The sequence below is a fragment of the Juglans regia genome, chromosome 8 (assembly GCF_001411555.2).
Source record: "Juglans regia cultivar Chandler chromosome 8, Walnut 2.0, whole genome shotgun sequence".
In the NCBI taxonomy this organism is placed as follows: domain Eukaryota; kingdom Viridiplantae; phylum Streptophyta; class Magnoliopsida; order Fagales; family Juglandaceae; genus Juglans; species Juglans regia.
In genome coordinates, this window is record NC_049908.1 from 9339343 (window position 1) to 9359107 (window position 19765).

The window sequence follows — 19765 nt, forward strand, 5'->3', positions numbered from 1 at the left end:
CTTTTCGGACACCTCTCCTCCTTCCCTCCCTCGCCGCCGTCGATCTCCTTTTCTTCAGTAACGCACTACTGCTGGGCAAGTATTTTTATTTGCTTTCTGTTTTATAACTTTTTCATTTAATTATACTATTTTGTTCTGTATTATTGTGTAACAGAGATTGTAGAGTTTTTTTTTCTTGCTTAATGTAACAATGCTTAATTCTTTTGTATAGGTGGAAACCTTAGTTCTTGAAGTTTGTTTCATTGATCCGGGGCTTCTTTGTAGTTGATTTTGGAGGGTTCGATGGTTAATTGAAGTTTTATTCGATAGGCCACGGTTTTGGGGTTTGCTTTTTGTGTAGTTGATTTTGAGGTCTTGGTGGTTTGAAAGCTTTGTTTGGTATGTGGGTTGCACTTAATTGGAGTCATGGTCGTGTCGGTGTACTGTTTCTGGACTTATGGGGAAGAAGTGAAGCTGATTAGTTGAGAGTTGTGGTTGACTCAACTTTGGGTCTTGAGCTCGGTTTTCTGCAATTGGATTGGATTTTCTGGGTTTGTGCTGTTTTGGGGGTTTGATTGGTGGTTTGGATCTTCTTGGGAATTCTGGGTTTGATTCATGGATGCCAGATTTGGAGGTGAAGATCATCATTTCTTTGCTATGCGTACTGCAGATTTGCGAGCCATGGGGAAGAGGAGTTTGGAGTGGGATTTGAATGAATGGAAATGGGATGGGCATCTTTTCACGGCCAGCCCAATGAATCTGGTGCCTTCAGGTAGCATGGACCAGCAATTTTCCCCCCTTGGATCTGGGATTCCACCAACTGGGGGCTCGTCGAATAGTTCTTCGTCATGCTCTGATGAAGTGAATCTGGGAATTGAGAAAGTGAAGTGGGAATTGGAGAAGAGGAGGAGGGTTAATCTGCTGGATGAGGGCAATTTGAACGATGAAGAAGCAGGTACCCTTGCGTTGAAGCTTGGCGGGCAAGGTTATCAGGTGCCTGAGAGGGAAGTAGGAAACTGGGAAGGAATGAGTGGAAAGAAGACCAAGTTGGTTGGGGGTACTTCAAACCGTGCCATTTGTCAAGTGGACAACTGTGGAGCTGATCTGAGCAATGCCAAGGATTATCATAGGCGGCACAAGGTATGTGAGATGCATTCCAAGGCCAGTAAGGCGCTCGTGGGGAACATCATGCAACGATTCTGTCAGCAGTGTAGTAGGTAAGAATTCAGTCGTTGACTTGAATTATTGTAGTAGTCAATATCTTTGTAATCACTTATTAGCATCACAGGGCAAATGTGCATTATTAAGGTTGCTGTGAAACTTAGTATAGAACTATGGAATATGGTTAGGGATATTTTGTAGCTCAAAATGCTAGAGGTCTCCAGCTTCTTGCTCACATTGGCATCAGATAATTTTCCCATGGCTTGCAGTTCCTTGTTATATTATCCCTTTGCAGATTCATCTTTAAGGAACAATCCTGCTGCTTATATGATTTTGTTAAATTTATGGGCAGGTTTCATGTACTTCAGGAATTTGATGAGGGGAAGAGAAGCTGTCGTAGACGTTTGGCCGGCCACAATAAACGGAGGAGGAAAACAAATCCTGATAGTGTTGTTAATGGAAGTACACTGAATGATGATCAGACTAGTGGTTATCTATTGATTAGTCTATTGAGGATACTTTCCAACATGCACTGTAAGTGATGCTACACACTTGCACTATAACTCAAATCTGATTCCTTATGAATTTTTTCATTTTGATCCTTTGATATTTGCTTGATTTGCTGCTTGGGGCTCTATTGTTTGCAGTTACTCTTGTCTGCTTTAGCCCTTGTGAAATGATGATAGATCTTTGAACTTTTCTTTCTTCGTGTGCGGTTACTCTTGTCTACTTTAGCCCTTGTGAGAATGAAATGCCAGCTGCTCAGATTGTACTAGAGCACTTGCTTGTCCTTGTTATAGTTATATTGGTAGATAGGGGAAATGAATTTAATCAGAAGCTAAACGTAAATATTTTTATAATTTTGATCTAATCTTCTCAATAAAGATGCATACGGTTGCCTATAAAAAGAAATATAGATACATATGGTGGCTTTTGAGATGAAATAGGGTGGTTGGTTGTGGATCTAATCAATTGCAGAATGTAGTTGGTGAAACATGTTTTTTTATCGGTTAATTTAGTTGGTGAAACATATCGGAGGATTGTTTCTTAACTTAAATTGAACGATGTTAATACATGCAAACATGACATCTTCCTAGTCTGATCTTTAGGATGAGCCAATCTGTTCTGAATCCTGAAGATTGAACCTGCATATGTGGCAATATTCCTGACTGCTGAATTTAATGTGTAAATGATTTCTTATTTGAGAAAATAGCTAAACAATTCCAAAACATATGTTTTACATGCCGTGGATCGCATCAATGTCTAACAGGACCTTCTTTGTCTACTGAATATCTTGCCTCTCCCCACAGCTTGCTAATTTGAAAATATAATTCATTTTATTATAATTAGCACCAATTACAAGGATTTCATATCTCACATCAATGCCAACCAACTTACTGGGATGTGTAGCAGACTCAATCGCTGTCATTGTACCTGATCCACTATTATTGGATTGATAGCGAATTAGCTTATTAAGTAGGGGCCCCAGCACTCTAGTTGAAATGGCCGTCATGATAGATGTGTCTCGTGGTCTTTGAAATATAAAACAAATAACTATATATTTGGTATGATTATTGAGATGAGAGTTTTCTTTCATGAATTTCAGCCAACAGATCTGACCAAGCAACGGATCAGGATCTACTAACGCATCTTCTAAGGAGCCTTGCCAACCAAAGTGGTGAACACAGGAGAAAAAACATACCTGCGATTATGCAGGATCCTCCAAGTTCGCTAAATGCTCCAAATTCGATAAATGCTGGGAATTCACATGGAAATTCTGAGTTGGTTTCTACTTTACTCTCAAACGGTACTGAAGCCCCTTTGAGGCCTCCTAAACAGCTTCACTCTATACCTGTATCTGAAATTCCACGGCAAGGCCGGAGTGTAGATGATGCTAGAAGTGAAGACATACAAACCGCCTCTTCTACAAAACCATGCAGTTTGAACAGCCCTCCAGCTTACTCAGAAGTCGGAGATGGTACTGCACAGCAGATCAAGATGAACAATTTTGACTTGAATGACATATATATTGACTCAGATGATGGCATGGAAGATATTGAGAGATCACCTGTCCCTGCTAATACAGGGACTAGCTCCCTTGACTCTCATCAGTCAAGTCCACCTCAAACTAGTGGACATTCAGATTCAGTGTCTACCCAGTCGCCTGCAAGTTCAAGTGGAGATGCTCAGGTATATTTGTACTCCAGAAAATGCATTATAATATACAGACACCCTCTCTTTGCGTTCTCTTCAATTTAAAGTCCATGGATAGTACATTGAGTCTTGAGATGGAAAACCTTGGCTTTCTGTGGTTATGCACCATCTCTGTCTCTGAACATGCAGTGCCCATGGTGTTGTAGAACCAGTAAGGATGTGCATCATTTTAGTCGATCACGCATTTACCTTTATGGACTTGTGGGTCTGAAAACTTTCCAATTTTTCTAAGAGTGGAAAGTAAAGGAAGAAAACATAATAAAGGGATTTTCTTTGCCATGGAACAAAGAAGTGCCAGTTTATTCTTGAAGCATACACACACCTTGTGAAGTGCAGGTTCTTTTCAGTTACACATGTTGGAATGTTTTTTTTTTTTTTTATATGGCTACCTTGGAAATTCATTAGAGGTTATGTAAGGTTCCTGTTGTATTTATCGGCCATTGTCTCTTGATCCTTTCCTTACTGGTCACTTTATAGGATCTGAAGTTCTGTATGTAGTCCAGGTCACCGACTCCCATACTTTTGTTTGCCATCTTCCTATTGCCATTTGTACTGTTATCTCTACCTTCTCTTTTCTTTCATGTTATCATATGAATAATTTGAACTTTGTCCCCTAGTTTAAAAGCTCAACATGAAGCTCGTCTTTTTTTATTTATTTATTATATATATATATGGGATAAGAGGTTGTCTTCATCAAACATTGCTTTAACCTCCATTTCAGAGCCGCACAGATCGAATTGTATTTAAACTATTTGGGAAAGAACCAAGCGATTTTCCTCTTGTACTGCGAGCACAGGTAGTCGAAACAATAAATTCTTAGTGAAATTGTTTTGCATTTCCTTCCTTAAATAGCTGATTCATGTAAAAATTTTGAACTTCCAGATTCTTGACTGGTTATCGCACAGTCCTACTGACATTGAGAGCTATATTAGGCCTGGTTGTATAATTCTGACTATTTATCTACATCAGGCTGAGGCTGCATGGGAGGAAGTAAGCTATGCATTCTTGGAACTATACATGTGTACTTCTTAGGCGACAGTTTCTGAACTCATATGAGTCTTTAATTTGTTTTTTACAGCTCAGCAATAACTTGAGTTCCAGTTTAAAAAGGCTTTTGGATGTCTCTGATGACTCTTTCTGGAGAACAGGATGGGTTTATATCAGGGTGCAGCATCAAATAGCCTTTGTTAACAATGGTCTGTAAGTTTTAATTCAAGAATGAAACTATAATGTGTGTGTGTGTGTGTGTGTGTGTGTGTGTGTGTGTGTAGATGAAGAGTAATGCTAGATACAGTCATGGGTTGTGCAAGCCCATGCAAGTCTTTTGAAAAAGAGTGGGGTCCACCATTAAAAACTTAATTTTTTAGTGTTACTCATTTTTTTTCAAAAGGAGTGCGGCGCTTGCGCACTCTATGACTACAAATATCATTTCTCATAGATGAAATACTCACACTTGTATGGAGGATTTACCATTCTTACCAAGGCATTCATGCTGCAGGTCAGGTTGTCATAGACACATCCTTACCTTTCAGAAATAATAATTATGGCAAAATAATGAGTGTCAAACCTATTGCCATATCTGCATCTGAGAGAGCTCAGTTTCTAGTTAGAGGCATTAACCTGACTCGGCCTGCCACAAGGTAATACATTATCATTCCTGTGATTGCGTTATACTTAATCCCAATGCCCTAGAAGTGATGTTAAGCTGCGAATCATCCTTAAACGTTTTTTAGAAATGCTTTAGCCACAAAAAATATCCCACAAAAGTAAACCCACAAACTAACGTGGCTTGATTTGATACATGAGATTGTAAAGCTACGATCTAACGTATCATATGAAGTCATATCAATTTGTGGATTTGCTTTTGTGGGATCTCTGTGGCTGGAGCACTTTTTTCCTTACCTGTGTGTTATGTAGTGGACCAGTGTGCTTCTACTGATCTGTCATGTTCTTTATTTTTCCAGGTTACTATGTGCACTTGAAGGGAATTATCTGGTCATGGAAAATACTCATGATTCAATGGACACTTGTCATAACTTTGAGGAGCATGATGAGCTCCAAAGCATCCACTTTTCTTGCTCTATTCCTGCAGTGAATGGAAGAGGATTCATTGAGGTGCTGATTGTTGTCTTGTATTTATTGTCATCCATCTTGACCCATTGTTTAATCCTCCGGCACCCATCCCAAATAACGATATTCTATAGGTTGACCATAAATATTTTTTTAGAAGTATTTACTTAGTAAATCTTATAAAAAAATTATGTTGTACTTGGTAATTTTCTGTCCACAAACTAGATAGGGGGCCATTTTTGTACCATCTGAGAGTGTACACTTATGTCTTGATTGTTTCCCTATTACTGTTAATTGGGAGTAAGGTAGAGGATGGATTTGCTGTTGATTCCTACTTCTGTCAATGTTTTGGTTGGTAGCAGTTGGTTTATGGCAGAAATAGTAGAAAGAATGTAGATATAGGGAGCATGAGCTTCAATCTTCCTGTTCTAACTGTTGTTTATAGGTTAAATTTTCTGAATAGAAGATGTGGAAAGTTCAGAATAATGATGTGGCATACACATGCATGTTTATGTTTTCATATAGGAAAATGCTTTCTATACTTACAATTTTACTTACATAACCATACATGCTGATGTGTTAACTATTGAAATGGTGAAGATCTTGAAATTCTTAATTTGAAATTTAAATTAAAAAAGAAAAAACTGAAAAAATGGGGCAGATACTCAATGCACATAATATTGTGCGTAAAATTCTATGTACATGTAGCACTATTCTTTCATATAGTCACACACAATGACTAGTTTTGACAATATCTTAGCTCTTAAGCTATTTTCTTTTTTCTTTTTTTTTTTAATAAATTATGATTCTGTAGATATTTCAAGCATATATGTTCAATTTTATCCATCTTGGTAGAAGGGATAAAACTCCCTTAAGAATGCATTCCTGGAAGCTGAGGTTTATGTTTTCTTGAATTCATCCAGATTGAAGATCATGGCTTTAGCAGCAGCTTTTTTCCTTTTATAGTCACAGAGGAAGATGTTTGTTCAGAGATTCGTTCACTTGAGAGTGCATTGGAGTTGACTGGAACTAATTCTGATTTTGAGGGGGCTGGAATGGAAGCCAAGAATCAAGCCTTGGATTTTATCCATGAAATGGGTTGGCTTCTTTATAGAAACCAGCTGAAGTCTAGATTTGGTCACTTGAATTCTAATGCAGACCTCTTTCCTCTTAAACGGTTCAAGTGGCTCATGGAGTTCTCGATGGACCATGATTGGTGCTCTGTAGTGAGAAAGCTACTTGACATCCTGCTTGATGGAACTGTGGGTGCAGGAGAACACCCTTCCCTGAATCTTGCATTAGGGGAGATGGGTCTCCTTCACAGAGCTGTAAGGAGAAATAGTAGGGCATTGGTGGAGCTTCTTTTAAGATATCAGGTTTCAGACGAATTGAGATCTAAACACATGGCGTTGTTTGGTGGCGGCACTGAAAGCTTCTTGTTTAGACCTGATGTTTTAGGCCCTGGAGGTTTGACACCACTTCACATTGCAGCCGGTAAAGATGGTTCTGTGAATGTATTGGAGGCATTAACGGATGATCCCAAAATGGTAAAATTTGTCATAGATAATTTATTTCTGAAAATAATCTTTTTAAGTTCATTACCTATCACACAATCATCTTAAGATCATACAATATTTAGAACTTCTAGAATGAATTGTTATTGGAACCACCCCCCCCTCCCAAAAAAAAAAAAAAGAAAAAACCATATCTAGGGTATTTATGCCAGCTCTAAACTGGGTTATTTGCTAGTGTAGAATGTTTCAGCCAATTTCTGTGTTCTAGATTACCTATCTAGTATGACAGCTGGGCCACAGCTTTAGCACTCAAATTTTTACATTGTCAGCATAGTCAATCATATTCGACTCCATTGTTTAATGTACTAGCCTCCTTTTACTGATTCTGTGGCTGGTCCAGTGAGCCCAAGTCTAATGTTTTTCCTTTTGTTGTTTTTTTGTTGGTTTGTGCTTTTTTATTTTTCAATCATGGGTCGTGCTCCCTGGTTTCCAATCAACAACAGGTTGATATTTCACCTTTGGTACCTTATAGTTCAAGTTTCAAATCTTTTGTATGTGTTCAGATCTGGAAAGAAGAACAATTTATGGAATATGATTTATTGAATATGATTTATGCCGGTGAATCTTATTTAGGTGGGAATTGAAGCCTGGAAGGGTGCTCATGACAGCACAGGTGCCACACCTGAAGATTATGCTCGTTTACGTGGCCATTTTTCGTACATCCATCTGGTGCAAAAGAAAATTAACAAAAGATCAGCTGGGCATTTGGTGGTTGATATTCCCAATGTTCTCTCATACTGCAGTGCAAATCAGAAGCAACATGATGAGCTGGTCGCCAGCTTTGAAATGGGGACTGAATTGAGACATATCCAACAACAATGCAAGCTTTGTGATCAGAAACTTGCTTATGGAACGGCTTGCAGGTCTCTGGTGTACAGGCCCGTTATGCTTTCAATGGTAGCTATAGCGGCGGTCTGTGTCTGTGTGGCCCTTCTGTTTAAAAGCTCACCTGAAGTTATGTACGTGTTCCGCCCCTTCAGGTGGGAATTGTTGGACTGTGGTACGAGCTAAGGTACATTAACGTGAAGCTGATAATCATGATAAGGGTGTGAGTGTGTGCATTTATAGACAGTAGAATAGAACCCTTGCCTTGGGTTGGGTTTGAATTCAATGACATTAGTGACATATACTTAATTTAGTGTTCAGTGTACTTGCCTCAGGCTTGTTTAGTTACTTAAAATAAGTACGTTCTATGATTCCAAGCTCTTTGACTCTCTCTGGGTTTGCCTTTGTATTAGTGAGATTCTTTCGTCATAGGATGAATAAAGGAATATTAAGGTACTTCTTGATCGGCAAAAGAATATAAAGCTACTTTGAAGATGGCGTATGTTCTTGTTCTTTCCGTGGATTCTGTTCTTTGTAATGGGAACATAGCAATACATTCTAGTGTTGATGTTCGTTCATTTACCTTGATTTTCAGCATTGAATTTACTGAACGTCTTTGTTACTTTTTTTTCTTAATAGTTTTAAGAAACTTTCTATTTTTATTTAGTGTATAAATAATACGAGAGACAACTTAAATCTTTTTAAATGTGTTAAAAATACAAGTGATCTTTCGTGGCTTTTTGAAATTATATCATATATCCCAATTATATTATCAAAAATACAAAAATTGGTTGTTACTCTTGCAACCAACTCGTTTGGTTATTCAGTTCAGATAAGATGAGATGAGATATTTTGTTAAAAGTTGAATAAAATATTGTTATAATATTATTTTAAATAATGCTATACATCACACTCTCATCTTATTTTAATCATACTAAATAATATGTGACATATTCATCATCATTAGATAATAAAGAAATATATAATAAATAATCATTTAATAGTGATAAATATATCACATTATATTTAGTGAGATGAAAGTGAAATGGTAGTATGATGTATAAAATTTTTCTATTATTTTTATTTTAGAATTTGAAAAAGTTGAATTGTTTATTATATTTTGTGTGAAAGTTTAAAAAATTTATAATAATTATATGAGATGAGATAAAATAATTTAATTTCATGTAACTATATATATCGCATGGTTGGAACTTTGATAAGTTACCTGAACTTTACCTATCCCAAAGAAAAACGTTAAATACATAAAAAGAATTATAGAAAGAAAGTTTGTTTTGATAATACTTTTTAATAAAAAGAATTATAACAACGGCGTGACTTTAATTAGTTAATGTTGTAGGTCCCACTGTGTGTGAAGGCCAGCTCGGCGAGAGTGCTGTATGCCTGACTCTATACTTAAGAGTATCCGCATTCCTAGGTATAGTTTTAAATGAAGATTGCAATATAAGTTTAAACTATTTTAATTTTAAAATTTTTTAAAATTATAAAATTATCCATCTTAAAATGATATTTTCTCATATTTAATAATGTGTCTGCACATGCAATCTCCACTTGAGGACTGTAAATAGAATTTCTCTTTTTATTTTACTTCGTAATTAAATAAGTATTTTTTAATGATGTTGTAAATTTTTTATATTTTTTTAAATATTTAAAATTGTTAAAAAAATTTATATAAAAAAATAACTATAAAAAACACACAAAAAATACATGCTAAAAAAGCCCAACGGAAGCTCCCAGCAAGAGCCCCCAGTGGTGACTAGCATTATTCGTCAATTCAAGTTGAAACGATGAGATGGAATTAGATGAAAAATTTTCAAAAGTTTTGAATTTTGTTCCTGAAAGCTAATTTCCTCGTTTTGGGTTATGATTGATTCCATTGGAGCAGAATAATGCCTATTCAGATGCTCCGACATGAAAGAGGTGTGAGCCTGAAGGGCAGCCATGCCCGTTTAACCCAAAACCAGTAGGTAAAAGGGCACATTGGAATGGAATGTGTTAGTTGACAAACAGGAATGACGTGAGAGAGAGGTGGGGAATAATATATAGACATACATGAAAGATAAGGTTCGTTGATTTGATTTCTATAAACCAAAACATCTATCAAATTACTAAAAGTTATCATTTTAAGAAATAATTTGCAATGTATTTGATGGTTCATGCTATGTGACGTTTACCTTTTTCATCTTCATTTTAAGAGTCAATATATTACAATTTGGTTTGAATTGAAAGGGAAAGGAGAAATTTTGAAGCAATATGGAGGTTAAATACATATATATATATATATATATATATACACGGAAAATACTTTAACCACAAATGAATTATACAAAAGTAAAGTTACAAACTAACGTATCTTGATGTGATAAGTCAGATTGTGAAGTTATTTTTATTATAAAGTAGATCTAACAGATTTCATGAAATCATGTCAGTTTATGGATTTACGTTTGTATAATTTCTTTATGAAAAATAATTAACCCACAACATTTTGTACAACACATTGTACAACAATGTGTTAAATGATGGATAATTTTGTAAAATTATGTTACTTTTATAAAATGTTTTACAAAAATACTCCTCATTTAACACATTGTTGTATAATGTGTTGTATAAAATGTTGTGGGTATATCATTACTCGGAAAAAAAAAAAAAGAAGAAAAGGACACTTGACACTCTCCACCTACCAAAAGTTTATACTTTGCACCTCAAACTATCAAAACAGGCACATGACACCGAAAATTGAATACTTTCTCAGTCCTACGTTCTTAAAACTAACCAATTAGTCCAGTCCACAGTCTCTAGCTCTCTGCCATATCCAAGCTGGTAATTATAAACTCATTCTGTCTTTAACCATCCTCTTTACAGCAGGGCACTAGTACTGGTGCTGTTAGTTTCCATTTTTAACCATCTGTAGCGCATTCTCTGGCACCAGTTATATCTACCTCTCGACTGTGCATGCCCTCTTCACTAATCTCCCTCTTTCTGTCTCTCTCTCTCTCTCTCTCTCTCTCTCTCTCTCTGTGTTGGGTCTGCTTTTACAGTGACAGATGAAAATGAAGATCGCTAGAGGGACATTGGCAATAATCCTTCCTCTGGCATTGGCGTTTCTTCTGTCTTTCGCTGCTTGCTCTGGTGTGTCTTGCTTTTCATTACTTCCTAGACCTCTCTTATTCAGCATTTTGCATATTATTGATTATTTCTAACATGCACCTAACCAAATGGGATTAAGGAGGTGCATATATATATGAAAGATCAATGATTATTTCGTTATAGTAACACTGATGACATGTGCCAGTAGCAAGCAACAATTTCGAAGTAATGGCAAATTAACATGGTATTAAAGAAGTTATCTTGAGTTTGAACACTGATCCTTTAATCTTCGATTCAATTAAATATTCTATATGTTGGGTACTTAACTAATCAAGCCCATATTTTCTTATCAATTTAAACTTTAGGGACCGTCCATGATTTTGGGGCTGAATATTGTAACTTTTTTGCACCTCTAAGCTTCGTAATTCGCCATGCAGAGTCAAGGACGCATGTAAATGAGAAAAGGCTGCAAGTAGCTTTTTCAAGATCACATCTGAAGGGGAAAAAGCTGCAGGTAATTCTTTAACACTTGTAAAGATATCGCTTATCTAAAATACTTAAATCGATAGAAAGAGATAGATTTTATTATTATATATCTTAACACTTTTTATCACTTGTGGATCAGATTTTCCGTAAACGAGTAGGTTCAACAAGTGAAATATTTAATTAAATTAGATAAAGCATAGAGTCAAAATTCAAACTCAAAACCTCTATTATGATAACATATGAAATCACTACTTATTCTAAAAGTTTAAACTAAGAATAATTAGATTTTATTATTTTATATCTAAACAACACTTCAGTTCTCCCAGCCATCTGAGCAAACAGCCAACCATAAAAAAAAAAATGGCCATTTCTTTTCTTAATTAATCTCCCATGATTTCTCAAGAAAAATCATGTTTTCTTTTCCTCAAGACCTGATTTCTCTCTTTGACATCCAATTTTTTGTAGCCCGCAAAAGCAGACGACAAGGAAGCAGTACTGTCTTCTGATCGAACGGAAAAAGGGTCGACGACGAACACGTGGTGCATTGCAAAGCCGTCGACAAATAATGATAAACTTCTTCACAACGTGGAATACAGCTGCGGGGAAGATAATGTGGACTGTCATAGCATTCAGCTTGGAGGAAGCTGCTTCCATCCAAACAATGCAGTCTCTCATGCTTCATTTGCTATGAATCTCTTCTACCAGGATTCCGGGAAGCACCCTTGGAACTGCGACTTTAATGGAACCGGTCTCATAGTTTCTGACAACCCATGTAAGTAATTATATATCCAACATTAACCACTAGCATTGATTTCTCTCCTATGCAAAATTATATTCTTTAGAGATTGATTTTATATATCAAGAAAAACTTATATATTAAATTATATATTTTTTAGTCAAATAATAATAAAATATTATTATTTATTTATTTCCTAAAATATTTTTTTTTTTTTTATATTTTGCCATTAGCACCACAGTAAATTCTATCCTATCATTTAGCATTCACTAAAATTTTTTTCTAAAATTATATCCGTTGGTGGAGATAGGGGGAGGAGAGAGAGAAAAAGTAATAAAATAAGATTTAGAGAGTGAACAGTACATTTTCAAATTTGTATAAACATTATTTATAGCTATATAAATTTTTAGATATGCATAATCAAATACTAATGCTCTAACAAATTCTTTCTAGGAAGAAAGAAAATGTTGTTATTTCTTTTAAATTTATTAAGAAAAATTATATTCTCAAGCAGATTGTTGTGTAAAGCACAACTAGTAAAGTACTTATATGTCATAATTTGATTTGAACGATAAATTTTAAAATTTGAATCTTACAAATCAAATCTTATCATTTAAGTGATATAGATGGTGTGCTCTACTGACTTGAGAATAAAATAACTCATTGTTTAAAATTTTAAATGGACTTCTATTTAATAACATGCCACGTCAACGTATGGACTGATGAAGATCGAGAAAATCTAGAATTAATAGTATGAAAAAAAAGTTGAACAAATAAGAGGTTATCATTATTGTTGATTAATGCAGCATTATCATTGAGCTGAGGATTGTTTACTGGTTTTCAACTGAGTTATCTTTGATGATGTGTTTTGGCATTGGCAGCTTTTGGTAAATGTCAGTATCCGGCTTGATGAGAGAGCTCAAGATAAGAAGTCAAGGAATGAAGACACTTTGTATCGGAAGAATAAATCAGAAGGTTTTCAGAGTCCTTGTTGAAAGGGAAGAGAGAGATAACTCAAAATTGAATAAGAAATAGAGGGCAGCAGTGGTTTTTATTGAGATATAATTAAGATCCAAATGCTGTTAGAAATAATATGTTATTCAAAACATTCGATCAAATTTTTCTTGAAAGTCTCAACTGAAGATAGACATATGAAGTCTGTCTCTCTCACTCGAGACACTCGTAAGAGTTAAAGGGCATATGTTTTTATAAAAAAATCAACATAAAATTAGTAAAAAGGAAGTATGGTGCACATACTCTTTAGAAGCGTGATTGGAATTACAAAAGATAGGCATTCTTAGGCCTCGTTTGAACTTGGACTGAACTAAGATTAACTCAATTCAATTTAATTTTAAACTGAGTTTAACATCCAACTTTCAAATCATTAAATTCATTTCAACTCAAAACCTCTTTATACGTGAGACCCATAATTTTTTTCAACTCAACACCTCTTTACATGTGAGATCTACAACCTTTTTCAACTTTTCAAAAAGAAAAATGCTGAATGTAACCGGACGAAGAAACCGTTGGATAACCGTGTCCTATGTGACACTAAATAAAACGGTAACGTTTTACTTTTTCAAAACATTTAATTTTCCTTCATTTCTTCTCCGCGTCTTCATCCTTCTCATTTCCAACTTTCAAACACAAATGCTCCTCAAGCACAAAAGGTCATTCATCTTCCCCAAGCACCGTAAAAAATCAACCTTCCAAAACTTTTCAAAGAATCAAAAAAAATATCTGAGAATCCAAAAAGAAAGCAGTCAATGTTCTTTTACAAGTTCTATAATTATTTATTTATTTATTTCTTGTTATTAAACTATGTCCAGTGTTCATCGATTCGAAAACTCTGAACGTTATTTTCAAGTTCTCAACGACCGCAGAAAATACCCAAATGAATAATGATTTTATAAATAAATAATTAATTTCATTGTATTTAAAACTCTTATTCTGAGTTCATTAATACCCATTTTTGTTTTTCTCTGTTTTGGTTTTGACGCAAAATTGCCCAAAGGGAAAAAAAAACAGCTTGTTCTCCCTTAATAAATAGTGCAGAGCAGAAATAGACGAACCTCCGTAATCATAATCCTCAACACACACGTTTTCTTTGAAGTGGGTTGCGAACCAAAACTCAAACGACTACAATGCAGAGCAGCCTTTTTGGGTTTTCTATTGCATAATTCTGAATTCTTTCCTCCTTCCCTCGTGTTTCATCTGTTTTTTTTTTTTTAAATATATTGGCTGATGTGGCAGCCGAGTCCCCAACGATTTTGCCGCTCGGTTGCATGTAGCAAAGCTATTTCAGAAATACATATAAACTCATCTTAATATTCAAACACATCTAAACTCATATTAGATGGATCCCACAAAATTCACTCTACCATCTCAATTTATCTCAACTCAATTCAACATCCAAACGAGACCAGTAAAACTTGCTGGAATAGTATGGAAGAGAGAGTTGGACTTGCATTTAAAGGAGCTTGGTGAAGTAATTCACTCAGTTGCTTACCATCGATGCACGTGAGAAAATGCTTAATGAGCTGTTAGATGAATGAAGTAAATGCCACCAAAGTCTTAAAAGTTCAAGCAATTTCCTGAGTGGCCTCTCCAAAGTTCATCAAGAAATGTCAATAAAAGAGAAGAAACAGAGTAGTAACGAAAGATAAAAGGCCAATTTTGTTGGTTTAGACAGCCTTAATTTGACTGTGATAATGAGTGAGAGAGATGAATAAGGAACAGCAGGTACCAGTGCCAATGTGTTGTAATTTTTGGGTTATTAGATCCTAATTTCGGGTGCTTAAAAGGATTGTCGAATGATTAAGATGCAATCGGTATACATGAAAAAGGGCAGATGTATCTTTGATCTCCCTAGACGACATTATTATTCTGTTTTTCTCGAAAAATCAACCAAGGGGGCCTGGACCACCTCCAGGCCTGGTAAACTGCATCACCAAGGAGGTGAATAAAAGTTTTGAGATTACCTTCCATCCCAGTGTCAAGCCTGGTCTCAAAGGAACTCCCCTCCTACCAATCACTGACCTAATGTTGGAAGGATACTGTTGAAAGAGTTTTACTACTTGGTGGTGTATAAACGTACAGTTATACTGTGAGAACATGATTTTTTTAAGAATAATATTAAATATAGTCTTAAAATGTAAAAATCCCCTACACTCTATTTAAAAAAAAAGTGAAATCTATTATTAAAAAATAATTTTTTTCATGTGGGTTTTAAATTTATCCATTTTTTCAAAAGGAATGCATGGAACATACAAAGTTTCGTTTGGTTACACAGATGAGATGAAAAGAAAGTTAAAAGTTGAATAAAATATTATTAGAATATTATTTTAATATTATTTCATTTTGAAATTTAAAAAAATTGAGTTCTTTATTATATTTTGTGTAAAAATTTGATTAGATGAGAAGAGATGGTTTGTGTAATCAAACAAAGCCTAGAATGGTAAATAACATTTTTTTAATGATAATTGATGTGATAAACTTATTCGTTAATAATATGTTTGACGTCTCAATAACTAAGCTTATAAGAGCAATGGCAATGGTCTAACCAAAGTTATTGCCAAAATTTGGCTAAAACTAGAGGTTTTGGCTAAAGTCAACGCCATTCAAGATATTAATTCACATTGGATTATCCATCTCAAAGTCAAAATAATAATAAAATATTATATATTTTAATAATGATATTTTTTAATATATTATTTTTTCCATATTTTGCAACTACACTCCACATGTTAATTAATAATTTAATTTTTACTTAAATTATTGTTTTCTGACTATTTTTTTCTCAACCTAATATAGCCTTGTTTAGCATAAAAAATTGAAAAAATCTGAACATAATCTAGCCTAGTCAGGAAAAATAAGAACATAATCTGAACATATAAATCTGTCCATTCCGCTAATGAAAGTTTAGCAAGAACTTAATATAGCTATGAGGAAAATCTGGAGTAATTTGTCCAAGATAAAAACACAGTCTATAGCAAACACATTTAGAAGGAAATCTGTCCATACATAGAGATCTGGACATCTAATATTTTTATAGTACATGCAAAGAGACCATACATCAACACTTTGCTGAATCAATCATACAAAACATATCTGAAATTGAAGATCCAACCCAGCATTCCACAAAAATTTAGAAGCAGCCCACACAAACTACTCATCCATTTACAAGTAGAATATCATCCATGTCAAACACAAAAACCAATCGTCCATATGAGCCAAAAAATATATTGTCCAGATCTCATCCACAAAAGAAGAACAAGCCATGAGAAACCAAAAATACCAGATCTTATAGTTGCTACCCAGCCACATGTTTCTCCAGCCCACATGAGGCTGGGCAGCTACTAAAATCAGAGTTTAAATAATCTGTCCATCCAGTTACACACCTTTATGAGGTGTGGACAGAGATGTAGATGTACCTCTGAAATGGGACTTCGATGTCTCATAAATTTCCCTTTGAATATTAAGGAAGTATTTTTGCTACATGACATTCATGCCAGTAAGATCCAATCTCATCATCTTCATCTCAAACTTTTCCTTCTTTAGTTGAAATTCTACACATTTATCGCGATCTGCCTTCAGCACAGCTGCTCTCCACTCTATCATACACAGGTGTCTCACCTCCGTCATTCGAGCTAAGGCCATGTTTTATTCCCAGGACTTCCGCTTCCTCTCCCTTTCTTTCTTGGTTTTTTTGCCTAGAAGTCTCTCACCAAGAACCTCCACGTTCTCCTCCACAGAGTCACCGGCAACTTGACTTTCTTGCTCAATGGTAAGACGTTTATCGTGTGGCCTTCTCCACGTACAAAGGGTCACAATGTGCTACTGCCATTTGGGTTGGTGTCTCAAAACACACCAACAGTGCTCCATTGTGAAATTTGCATTCTCCATCTCTTTGTACATAAGTTTTGCCTTCTCAATATGAAAATGTGAAGGAATTTTGTTAGTTTATAAACCAACTCTACAAAATTGCATAATTAAAGGAAAAGGCTACATACATTGACTTGCTCTATTGCAATGAATCTATCTGTACTAAAAATGCACAAAAATTATTTGTGCATTTCTGGATCGAGAACCAGCGATTCATCAAAGACATTGTAGAATAGTTCACAGTGTTTGGTTTTTTAATAGTCATGATAAAAATCTGAAATTCTGTCCCACATTTGAGTGGATTTTTTATCAGTATCCTATATAACATCAATGCTAATGTTGAGCCAAACGGAGACGAAAATGTAATCCTCCTTTACAATTAAAGATGCACATCTTTAAATGTTTTTTGTGGGTGGCATCTTTTCACTGTCAAGGGGAGTTGCTGGGACCACAATATTAAAATGTTACGTGTACGTTAGGGTGCTATTATAACTTTCTCCTCTACTTTGAAAAAGCAGTGGTTCTACCAATCACTACACCTAGAGGGGGGTGAATAGGTGTATTCCAATTTTTGTGGTCTTTTCAAAAACAGAAACAAATAAACAGTTAATCAATGAACAAGAATAATTAACACAATGATTTTGGTCACGAAGTGGAAACTCATTTGAAGAACTTCTTCAAATTCTAAAACCACTCCGGGTGTAAGGCACCACCTAAAATCCACTATAGAAAAAGTTCATTACAACCAATATAGAAACACTCACAAAACCTTTGTAGTTCCTAAACTTGGCTTGCAACTTCACGAGTGACCCACTCGATCTCTACACGCATGTAGTGTCGGAACTCCGACCTTCTATAGCTTTCCACGAGAACCTCTCGATCTCTGCATCAACAGCAGCTCCGGAAACCTTCCGACCAACAAAACGTCCACTTCAATGGACTTTGAAAGAGGTTTGATTTTGAGAGTGGTGTGGTGGATTAGTGTTTGTCCAAAAGAGTTCTCCCAGCCATCTGAGCAAACAGCCAACCATAAAAAAAAAAATGGCCATTTCTTTTCTTAATTAATCTCCCATGATTTCTCAAGAAAAATCATGTTTTCTTTTCCTCAAGACCTGATTTCTCTCTTTGACATCCAATTTTTTGTAGCCCGCAAAAGCAGACGACAAGGAAGCAGTACTGTCTTCTGATCGAACGGAAAAAGGGTCGACGACGAACACGTGGTGCATTGCAAAGCCGTCGACAAATAATGATAAACTTCTTCACAACGTGGAATACAGCTGCGGGGAAGATAATGTGGACTGTCATAGCATTCAGCTTGGAGGAAGCTGCTTCCATCCAAACAATGCAGTCTCTCATGCTTCATTTGCTATGAATCTCTTCTACCAGGATTCCGGGAAGCACCCTTGGAACTGCGACTTTAATGGAACCGGTCTCATAGTTTCTGACAACCCATGTAAGTAATTATATATCCAACATTAACCACTAGCATTGATTTCTCTCCTATGCAAAATTATATTCTTTAGAGATTGATTTTATATATCAAGAAAAACTTATATATTAAATTATATATTTTTTAGTCAAATAATAATAAAATATTATTATTTATTTATTTCCTAAAATGTTTTTTTTTTTTAATATTTTGCCATTAGCACCACAGTAAATTCTATCCTATCATTTAGCATCCACTAAAATTATATCCGTTGGTGGAGATAGGGGGAGGAGAGAGAAAAAAAAGTAATAAAATAAGATTTAGAGAGTGAACAGTACATTTTCAAATTTGTATAAACATTATTTATAGCTATATAAATTTTTAGATATGCATAATCCAATACAGCCCAATTTAAGGTCATATTATGCAAATATATAGATGCATAATCCAATACTAATGCTCTAACAAATTCTTTCTAGGAAGAAAGAAAATGTTGTTATTTCTTTTAAATTTATTAAGAAAAATTATATTCTCAAGCAGATTGTTGTGTAAAGCACAACTAGTAAAGTACTTATATGTCATAATTTGATTTGAACAATAAATTTTAAAATTTGAATCTTACAAATCAAATCTTATCATTTAAGTGATATAGATGGTGTGCTCTACTGACTTAAGAATAAAATAACTCATTGTTTAAAATTTTAAATGGACTTCTATTTAATAACATGCCACGTCAACGTATGGACTGATGAAGATCGAGAAAATCTAGAATTAATAGTATGAAAAAAAAGTTGAACAAATAAGAGGTTATCATTATTGTTGATTAATGCAGCATTATCATTGAGCTGGGGATTGTTTACTGGTTTTCAACTGAGTTATCTTTGATGATGTGTTTTGGCATTGGCAGCTTTTGGTAAATGTCAGTATCCGGCTTGATGAGAGAGCTCAAGATAAGAAGTCAAGGAATGAAGACACTTTGTATCGGAAGAATAAATCAGAAGGTTTTCACAGTCCTTGTTGAAAGGGAAGAGAGAGATAACTCAAAATTGAATAAGAAATAGAGGGCAGCAGTGGTTTTTATTGAGATATAATTAAGATCCAAATGCTGTTAGAAATAATATGTTATTCAAAACATTCGATCAAATTTTTCTTGAAAGTCTCAACTGAAGATAGACATATGAAGTCTGTCTCTCTCACTCGAGACACTCGTAAGAGTTAAAGGGCATATGTTTTTATAAAAAAATCAACATAAAATTAGTAAAAAGGAAGTATGGTGCACATACTCTTTAGAAGCGTGATTGG

General features: G+C 35.0%; 3 protein-coding genes across 3 annotated transcripts; all 3 read left to right on the forward strand.

The window, feature by feature from the left end:
- The first annotated feature begins 216 nt into the window (after positions 1 to 216).
- On the forward strand, positions 217 to 8322 carry LOC109000475 (squamosa promoter-binding-like protein 1). Its single transcript, XM_018977346.2, has 10 exons — positions 217 to 1196; positions 1493 to 1674; positions 2747 to 3330; positions 4076 to 4150; positions 4237 to 4344; positions 4433 to 4550; positions 4853 to 4994; positions 5319 to 5469; positions 6348 to 6971; positions 7572 to 8322. Exons 1-10 carry the CDS (start codon positions 595 to 597, stop codon positions 8007 to 8009), a joined length of 3024 nt encoding a protein of 1007 aa, XP_018832891.1. The 5' UTR covers positions 217 to 594; the 3' UTR covers positions 8010 to 8322.
- Positions 8323 to 10723: 2401 nt separating this feature from the next.
- Positions 10724 to 13287, forward strand: LOC109017247 (major pollen allergen Ole e 10-like). Its single transcript, XM_035693421.1, has 4 exons — positions 10724 to 10970; positions 11366 to 11442; positions 11880 to 12186; positions 13032 to 13287. Exons 1-4 carry the CDS (start codon positions 10886 to 10888, stop codon positions 13058 to 13060), a joined length of 498 nt encoding a protein of 165 aa, XP_035549314.1. The 5' UTR covers positions 10724 to 10885; the 3' UTR covers positions 13061 to 13287.
- A 1587-nt stretch (positions 13288 to 14874) lies between these two features.
- On the forward strand, positions 14875 to 19439 carry LOC108999620 (glucan endo-1,3-beta-D-glucosidase-like). Its single transcript, XM_035692751.1, has 3 exons — positions 14875 to 14892; positions 18181 to 18487; positions 19371 to 19439. Exons 1-3 carry the CDS (start codon positions 14875 to 14877, stop codon positions 19397 to 19399), a joined length of 354 nt encoding a protein of 117 aa, XP_035548644.1. The 3' UTR covers positions 19400 to 19439.
- Positions 19440 to 19765: the final 326 nt, after the last annotated feature.